The following is a 10,361-nucleotide window of genomic DNA, read 5'->3' as shown; positions in this document are numbered from 1 at the left end:
ATGTGGAAACAGTTCAGCTTACAAGGAAGATATGAGTGGATTCCAATAGTGGAGAGTCTCGTTCATTCCTATAATGACACCAAACATCGCACCATCTGGATGAAACCTAAAGATGTCACTGCTGCTCATGAGAAGTACTTGTTACGTCATGTCTATGGAAAACTCAAAATTCCTCGCACAAAGAAAATCAAGTTCAAGGTTTGAGATGAGGGGCGCGTCAGCAAGTACAAGAGCATATTCGAGAAAGAATATACACCCAACTAGACGACGGAGATATTCACCATAAGTGAAGTTGTAAATACCAATCCTGTGACCTACAAGCTCATCGACTATGAGGACCAACCAATTGAGGGTAGATTCTACCAGGAGGAGTTAACGAAGGTCACATATTCTGACGTTTACCTCGTGGAGAAAATACTCCGAAGACGTGGAAACAAAGTCTGTCAAGTGGTTGGATTTTCATAATTCACACAATAGCTGGATAGATAAGGATGCATTGTAATAAATAAATGGATAATAAAAAACTCATTTATTGAAATTTTTTTCTTGTATTTACAATACCCATATGGCACAGTACCATGAGAGTTTGAGCAGAGTATTCTCTTGTCATCTTCCGAGCTTAGAGCTCATTTCTTCTGGTGTACAGTATGCACATCGTGCTTACTACTTTTGATTAAATACTGGGACTTGATAAAATATTCATGATTCTCCAGACAATCTTTGTAATCATCGAACGTAATCCTTTTCATTGTCGACCCTCTTGCTCGATTGCTTTCTCAATTCTGTATTGAGGTCAATGAGGTCAATGTACGGTTTCAGCCATGGCGCCTGAATGAATTCCAGAACTCGGTGAATTTTCGTCAATTTGAGCCCCAAATTCAGACATTGCTTGAGATTCTTATAGTGAATCACATAGTTTTTCTTAGGAAGCAATGTCGTCATTAATTTAGAGATTTTCTTATTTGGGGGAACGAAATATTCCGGGCAAAGTGGTAAATCCTTGTGGGTCTCAAAGAGCCGCTTGGAATACTCCAAGTCGACCTCAAGCATGTAGCCTGTGCTCGAATCATTTGCAATTGTATGGATATCAACGATTGATGGATTAACCTACTGGAATGAGCCACAAGGCAAGTACTGGGACATGGCTGCTCCGTACAAGTTGTTCACATCGAAGTACATTAGATAAGAAGTCTCTTTGTTGGGGTCGAATTTTTCACCCATGTACTTATTGTTGGCACAAGCGTACCGATTGGAGCATTGAGCCACCCCTCCTCGAATCCCATTCTCAATGAATAAGTGCATCTCAATGTCTGTGAGAAGCTCAAGATTGACACCAGTGCATTTCAGCATAGCATCAAATGCGAATTCTAGTGCCGTGTAGTAATGAAGGGGATCGAGTTTGTACACCGAAGAAAAAGTACGAAATTTTGGAAGATGTCCACCAAAAGCACGACATCTGTTGCCAGATAGAGGTCGGAGTATTCACCCAAAGATGTGATGCCAAAGACATCCCATACTCTCTGCGCATGCACATAATCCTCAACAGAGACACTCTCATCATTCAATTTTGAATAGAATTTCTCGATGGGAGGCAATTGAGGGTCATTGAGTTTCTCCCAAGAGTTCACGTACTCGTATGGGAAAACTCCTTTACTAGTCAAAAGCTGAAATTTCTCCACATCGTCATTGCAGTATTTTTGAGTAATGGATTTGTCAGAATCATTGAGGTAGGATGCCAATTTCTCCAAACTACTCGCCATGAACCGGAACGAGTCAATGAACCGAAATCGAACCTCAGTCTCATCAACGTGTTTCATGAAGGAGATGTACTTTTTCTTATTGAGAGGGAGCATATCTACTGAACCTGGGAATTGTGTTGCAAGAGTCTTGATGAGAAAATGTGAGTCGTAGCCGGAGAGGTTATGAAAAACTACTGGGATCGTGTGAGAGTTCTTGTAGTTGACATTACATCCCGGGTGTGCTGGACCGCGATACTTGCCCGTGAAGTGGCAGTGATCGCGGTGTTTCTTATCAGTTGGACTGAAGGGTTTCTCGCAAATGTGACTAACTTGAGCATTAGCAAAGTCCCAAGCGGAGCTGAGGTGTGAGAGGTACGGTACGTTTGTCTTCAAACAGGTATCGACCTCATGAGCTATTCTTAGCAATTCATCTATGATCCATTCGATACAATCGGGCCCACGATTCATCTTGAATTGTGATCGAGTATCATCAAAAGCACAATGCAAGTAAAACGCTACACTATGAGGGATGTGCTTCTGATACACAAATTCAGATTTAGTTGGTTCCAAGATGCACTCCAAATCTGCATAGATAACAAAGGGAACCATTTCCTTGAATCGATAATTCTTAAAACTCAGAATATTTTTACCCTCTTCTGGTAGCACCATTCTGTACTTGTTAATCTCAATACAGTCTTTCTCATGATTCTTGAATGAAGATTTTGTGACAAAATGGCCTAAACAGTGATCATAAAACTCAATCATATATGATGATTATGACTAGATAATTGTGAACTTACTAATCGAGACAAATTCTTAATCCAAGCGAAATGATAGATGGGTTGCGTATCATGTTCTATTTGTGCATTATCCCAACGCAACAAGAGATGAATCGTGGGCCAGATAAACTTGGTTTTACTTAAATATAAAGGTACAATGTCTTTATCATCATCTATACTGTAAACATTGATCGATAGTCCATTCATTGGCTCGAATTTCGGAAAGTTCTTCAACTGCATCGGGAACTCCAGGCCGGTGTAGTTGAGATGTGTCACTCCATCCGGTAGAATAGCCTCAGAAAAATGAGGATATGAGCTTAGACGATCGGAATGCATTAGCTGGGTGTAACGCTGGGTGTAACACTGCTGTCACCGCCCACAGAAAACAATGCTCATCACTGTTCTTGATGTTCACTACTGCTTTCTTGGACTGCACGTGTTGAGGTAGTGAGATGAATGTATTCGCGCCCGCTGCAAGTGGCACATACTTGTTGATGTTGACAGTGAGGTTCATAATCTCAATCAGTTCTCACCCTGTGTCTTTCTCCTGGAAATCCTCAATTTTAGCGAGCAGTGGTTCTGTGAGATTCTGATCGAACCATTCCTCGATATTGGTACTAGGTAAAAGGATCTGATTTTTGGTGTTGAAATATTTTGTCCCTTCAATTACTTCACCATTCTTCTTCACTTGAAACTTGCAGGCGAGGACTCCATTGGCCTTAATATTTCCTTGTTATTGTAGAGCCTCCTGCCACCATGTTGTGGCTTCTTCTTCTCTATGAATCGTTTGCAATATGTGTGGAGCAATGAAACTGTTGTCTGTATCCTTATTTTTTCTGCAACGGAAAGATTTTCAATTTTCTTCAAAGCTTTCTCGTAAAGTCGGATATAATGTTGACACTTTTCAATCCAACGATCAATATCTTGAGAAGATGCACTCTTATATGTCAACTGAAACCTCTCCAACACTTTCAAGCACGATTTGGGATCCATTTTGATGTGATCACTTATAAATGTACACACATGAAAAAACCTTGTTTGCTAACTGGCGACTTGCGAACTGACCGGAGTTGCGCGAACTGCGTGCTTTTTATAGGGAAGGGCTAAGATAATTTCGTTCGGTTCAGAACAAAAAATTGCAGATGATTTCCGATTTAGATAATTTTCCAAATAATTCCATACAACGAATTCTATTGGTGGAGAGCAATTCAGATAAAGTTCTAGATAATTCTTATAGATGATTTCCCTAGATAATTCTATACAATGAATTCTATTGGTGGGTAGATATTCAGATAAAGTTCGAGATACAGTTCTAGATACTTCTTCTAGATGATTAACCTAGATAATTCTATACAACGAATGCTATTGGTCGAGAGCGATTCATTGAGAATTTCAGATAAATTCCAAGATAATGCTGCTAGAGAATTTCCCTAGAAAATTCCCTAGATAATACTATACAGCGAATTCTATTGGTCAAGAGCGATAATATGGAAGTCTTTCTAATCTTAGAAACCTTTTGGAAGGAAATTCTCAAAATATGTGCGCATTTTCTATAGGAACGGATTATTCTTCACTTAGTCGAGATGTACGACACAATTCTACAGGAACGAACATGCAGTTTCACGAATATGTTTCAGTAGATTGACAACAATTCCGAGAACTGTTTGCGTCGCGACCTTGGACGTATTTACATCTAAGTGCAGTACAAACTACGCAATTGGGATAAACACGTTCCAAGGTTGCGTTCCATTGGTCGTGAACGATTCTTGGAATAGTTTACATCGCAATCTTCCAAGTGTCGACGTTTAAGCGTAGTACAAACTACGTAATTTAAGCAACAGCGCTTCAAGGTTGCATTCCATTCTTCGTAAACAATTCTTGGAACAATTTACATCGCTACCTTGGAAGTATTTACATCCAACTGCAGTATAAACTACGCAATTCGGATAAACACGTTCCAAGGAACAGTTCCTTGGAACAGTTTACATCGCAATCTGCGAAGTATCGACGTTTAAGCGCAGTACAAACTACGTAATTTGGATAAACACGTTCCAAGGAACAGTTCCTTGGAACAGTTTACATCGCAATCTGCGAAGTATCGACGTTTAAGCGCAGTACAAACTACGTAATTTGGATAAACACGTTCCAAGGTTGCATTAGGCGTGGACAAATCTTGGAACTGTTTACGTCGCAATCCTATAAATGTTGACGCATTGTTATGGAAAAATATATGCCTGCATTTCTTTCAATTTGCCTTCATCCTTGGAAAATAAGAAATCAGTACCACACAAAAATCGCGATGCGGTATTCAAAAATCAGAATGCAGCATTCGGAAATCAGAAAGCAGCATTCAAAAATCACAATGTACTATTCAGAAATAAAAAATCAAAAATCAGGAATCAGAATCAGAAATTGGAGAGAAGCGATCAGCAGCTCGTGAGTGGCATCGCATTGCAGCCAGTAGCACTCTACCTTACCGATTCACTCCTACCTCAAACTCGACGTGCATTCCGCCAGGTGGCGCTTGCCACTAATTATGACGCTTCATCGGATGCCACGCGTACACGACTCCCGCATATTTCAGCATTGACGAGCACGCCGAACGAGGCCCGACGTCACGCCCACACGCGCACGATCTTCGCCTCGCTGACAATATCCCCCAACCACAAGCCCCTATCTACAACCCCTTCACCCCGACCCATTCTACCCACAGTGGTAACCCATTACGAAAATTCAAATTTTCTGCACTCTGATTGGTCAATGGACCCACCCACTCCTGACCCTGGTGATATTTAATTAGTGTAATTCGAATTTCCCGCGCTTTTGTGACGTCACTTCCGGGTGGTCACGTAGCCCCCTCCCCCGCCCCGCCTGCCATCTAGTGGTGAACTTTCGAATTTCACGCCACGACATCACTTCCGGTTTGGCGAAATTCAAATTTCCCGCCTTTTTGTGACGTCACTTCCGGTTTTGGTGGTCCAGAACCGGCACTGCATATCTACTGGTTTGAGTGAGTCCTGTCGTTTGGCGTCCCCACGAGGAAATTTCGGGTCCCTCGTGACATCACAATAATCATGTAGGGACGAAGGGATTATCGAGGGACACCAGATGATTATGAGGGTTTAGGACGGATGAGTGATTATTGCAATAACCTTAAGAAGTCTCCAGTTTATGATGAGGGAAAAATTTTTATGACAAAAAAAAGATTGAAGATTCAATTTTAATTTTCTGTATGAGGGAGATGGAGTGATTTCAGGCATTAGGATAAATCCAGGGAAATGGGCCTTGGCAGTTTTTCATGTTTTGCGTGAATGAATATTTAGGCAGAAGCATAGTGGAGATACAGTCATCACATCAAGAAAACTTTTGAGAATTGAGAGTAGTTATTAAATCACGTATTCCAGAGTTTTCAATAATTAAAAAATTACTTTTAATTCATAACTAAATTGTATTCACTGATCGGCAAGTAATCTTTCTCTACCTACCGCTGACCTGAAGATCATGAGAATTATGAATGGATATACGTCTCGATTGTCTACAAAATAGGACACTTCCAAAAATTTCATTTTCTCCGCAAAAAAATTCGCTCAATATCAGATTAGCAATAAAAGTTCCCAACCTTTCCGATTTTTAGTCATCCAATACTCGACTAGTTTCTATGAAATCTTCTACCTCCATTCATTGAAAGATAGAAATATCTCCATTTCGTAGTAACAAAAAGAAGATAGAAAATCATGAAAAATGAGCGATAACTGAAAACTGGACTGAAGGAAGACGCACCTGGCTACAAACGATATTGCTGCTTCGTGTTCCGCTCTCGTATACTTCACGATTTACTTTCTTATTTTTCCCCTCTCTTCATTTTTCATCTTCGTCTACAATGCCAGGAAAAATGTATAAAAAAGTATAAAAAGATTAGTCCAGCAAATACATCCAATGTGAATTCACATGCTGGACAGATTGAAATCTCTCACATTTATATTATTGTAATACCTCTTAACGAACAGTAAATACTCTAGTATTACTGGTCCATACAGTGGTTGACAAATTACCCTGCAACTTTATGGATAGTGGTTCAATAGTTTTCGATGCGGATTAGACACTTCAAAATTACAATTCAATGGAACTAGGCATTCCACACTGTGGTTCAACAGAACTGTTAGGAATATAAATTTTAAATAAATTTTAAGCTTAATAAAATTCTTCCAAAGTGTGGAATTTGTGCGCAAAAATAGCTTAATCAAGTTCCATTCAAATTTATTAATGAAAAAAGGACAAAATGTATATGTAGCGGCTTGCTACATATACATTCATACACACACGCGCTGACCACCATCACCGAGAGAACATGATTCACAGAGGCACGAAACTCCTCACGTCATTTCACTCGCACTCATGGTGTCACGTGTATATTTCAGATTTATTCCGCGGATGGAATTCGATTTTCTTGCGAATGCAGGGATACCTCAAACACACAGTCGGTTACGAATCTTATACCGGACTACTTCTATCTTCACATCTGTACATATTTCTAACGTCTTTCAAATATACTATGATAAGTTTATTAAATCGCACCTACAAAAATACATTTTAGAAATTATACATACAGACATTTGGGCTCCTTTGAGAGTTGTTACTGCGTCAGGAGAGGTATCTTGTTGTTTACGTTGATGATAGATTTTGTTATTATACCGTTGATTTTATCAAGAGGAACGACGAGTGTTTACAGTACTTCAAAAATCTTAAATTGCGTGTCGAAATCGAGACAGGAAAGAAGATCAAATTTCTGCTGTCAAATAATGGGTGAAAGTTTTGCAATTTTGATTAGTTTTTAAGGAAAAATGGAATTCAGAGGCGTTTGACTGCTCCATACAGACCTCAACAGAACGAGATTGCAGAGAGGATGAATAGGACATTGATGGAGATGGGTAGGTTTCTGATAAGGTGGTCACGTATTCTAAATCGTTTTCGGGTGGAGGCAGCGAGTACTGCTTGTTACATCAGAAACTGCTGTTCTAGACCGATTCTTCAGGGTGGTATTCCTTATAAGTTCTGGACAGGAAAGAAACCAAATTTGGAGAGTATTTGGGATTAAAGTCTCACTAAAAACTTACTTCAAAGGAGCTGGAAAGCATCTTAATGGGTTATTCCACAATTTCCAAGGTATATCATCTAAGGTATTCTCAGAAGAAAAAGATTCTGATGAGCAGAGATGTTAGATTCTTAGATTTACCGGGTTTCAAAGCGGTGTGTCAGAATTCGCATGTACCATCGAGAGTTTTAAGGGAGATAAGTAGTCAGAAATCTGATATTTTGGTGACAGGATTTGACTCAGATGATCTTGAGAATTCAGATTCTACTGAGATCAAAACAGCTGATATCAACTAGTCTCAATCCAGTTCAGAGTTTGTCCATCCATGCAGGAATGTGAGAATTATGTGAGATTGTTGTTCCTGAGATTCCTCCAAGTTTTTGTTCTCGCATACTGTCAGAGTCATCAAGACATTGGAGAGGTCGTCCGATGCTATTATGAATAGGATGTGTGGGTCACCCAAAAAAGGTTTTACAGCCAGTCTGCTGATGTTCCAGCTGGGGTGGAAATATATGAGGATGAAGAGTTCGCTGGTTTTGCATCTCAGGACGATCCTACGTCTTGACAGAAACTGGAGGCTTTTGCTGATGCGGCCTCCTGGCGAGTACCATTGGAGTAAAAATATTCACCATTGCTCTATAATCAGGTCTGGGATGTTGTCGAGGGTCCAGTACACCAAAAAGTGATGAAAAATCGTTTGATTTTCAGGACTGAGGTTGATGGTTCGAATGAAAAGAAAATGGTTCATTTAGCAGTTAAAGGCTGTTTCCAGTTACCTGGGATGGACTATAATGATACTTCTTCACCTGTTGTAAGATCGACATCGATACGTCTGTTGTCCGCAGTTTCGGCGGAGCTTCGTCCGACGATTCATCAGATGGACGTCATCACTGTCTACCTCAATGGTCGTTTGGAAGAGCAAATGTACATCAAGATGCCAGAACATCTGCCGGTGTTCTTGAAAAAAATCACCTCACATGAACCTATTGGTCTGAAGGGAAAGGTAGTAAAGGATATGAAACTGTTGGAGACTGCGAGCATCAAGTTGAAGTCTTTGAAGAGCTGCGAGAATGCTGTTTGTCTTTTAAAGAGGCCTCTTTACAGGCCGAAACAGGCTGAAGTTAGTTGATACAAGTGACTGGCGGACGGGTTGTTGAAGCTAGGGATGTGTTCAACAGTATCCGATCCGTGTTTGTTTTTCAAGAAGCGAGAGGGGTTGATAATGTTGATTACGATCCATGTGGATGATATTTCCATCGCATTCAATGAGGATAACTGGGTTAAGGAGGTGAAGGAAGAACTATCGAAAGTTTTTCGTATGAAAGATATGGGACTAGTAAGTCATTGTCTTCAGGTGATTTTTCATCAAGAGAAACAAAGTTATTGTGGCGTACTCTGTCAACGAGATTACGTTGACTACGTTGAGTCTCCACTCATCAAGTCAAACATGATCAATTGTAAACCTGTGGCTACTCCGATGAATGTAAGGTGGAGAATTGCAATTAACTGATTGTCTAACCAAGAATCGATTAAAGCTATCTCATGTCAACAACTCATTGGGGTTTTGTTGTACTTGGCTATCACTACTCGTCCAGATATTTCTTTTGCAACAAGTTTTCTGAGTCAGTTCAACTCATGTTATGACGAATCTCACTGGACGGCTGCAAAATGAGTGTTTCAATATCTGAAGGGAACGATCGATTATGGATTGTCGTATGCACGCAGTGGTGAGATGTTGTACGGCATGGTAGACGCTGACTGGGCAGATAGTTTAGATGATTATCGTCCTTACACCGGTAACGCATTTGGTCTGGCTAATGAGCTTATCAGCCGGGAGGCCAGAAAATGGCGTACAGTTGCCTTATCCAATGCAGAGGCAGCATATACGGCTACATCTAATGCAACGAAGGAAATTTTGTATTTGCATGGTATTTCGCAGATTGTTGAGACTGGATGCACAGTATTATGAAACGACAGCCAGAGTGGACAGCAAATGATGAAAAGTTACACAGTGACTGCCAGAGTTAAACACATCGATATTCGTGTACATTTTATTCGCAAAATCTACAAGAAGGGTATAATCGACGTGGAATGTATCCTAGCAGAGGATATGCCAGCTGATGTGTTGATCAAGTATCTGGAGTCATCGAATCGTGAGAAATGTATTCTTCACTTGTCAACGCTTCCCTAAGAGGGGGGTTAGTAATATAGAGTAATCTTCTTTACCAACTCTTTCATTACGTATATCAATTCTTTATGTATATTATGTAGTTTATGTATATCAATACCTAGCCTAACTGATTTCTTCTCGCGCATGCCAATTTACGAATCAATTTTATAAAGAATAAATCCTACGTCAGTTGTTTATATAAAATGGAGTTTGTGAATGATTCAATTGCCTCATGGATCCTCCATAGTAATAACAAGAACCAAGTGGAGTAACGTGAACTGTTGTTTATCACACGGTGAATGAAGAACATTAAAACTTCATTCGCAGAAACCACGTATTTGGATGAGATAAATATTCTTATATGAAACTTCCCTATTCATTCCAACAATATTCTGTTGATAGATGATAAATAAATCAATATATTTATTTGAATGAAAATATGTCAATTGGATGAAATGGGTGATTAATTTGATCCAAATAATTCCTCCGTTAGAATCGAATGAACGATTTATGTGATTGGATGGAGTTATGAATGCCGATCTTTCCGTGGTCTAAACAATAATTTCATTTTTGGATAATGA

The 10,361-nt window shown here is 39.8% G+C and overlaps 1 protein-coding gene across 1 annotated transcript; it reads left to right on the top strand.

Moving 5' to 3' along the window:
- On the top strand, positions 1-465 carry LOC107043677. The gene is made up of 2 exons (XM_015265259.1): positions 1-198; positions 265-465. Exons 1-2 carry the CDS (start codon positions 1-3, stop codon positions 463-465), a joined length of 399 nt encoding a protein of 132 aa, XP_015120745.1.
- The last annotated feature ends 9,896 nt before the right edge of the window (positions 466-10,361 follow it).

This window comes from Diachasma alloeum, unplaced genomic scaffold (genome assembly GCF_001412515.2).
Source record: "Diachasma alloeum isolate Michigan unplaced genomic scaffold, Dall2.0 Dall_scaffold_00610, whole genome shotgun sequence".
Lineage (NCBI taxonomy): Eukaryota > Metazoa > Arthropoda > Insecta > Hymenoptera > Braconidae > Diachasma > Diachasma alloeum.
Note: the sequence above shows the minus strand (reverse complement) of the source record. Positions and strands in the feature narration are given on the sequence as shown.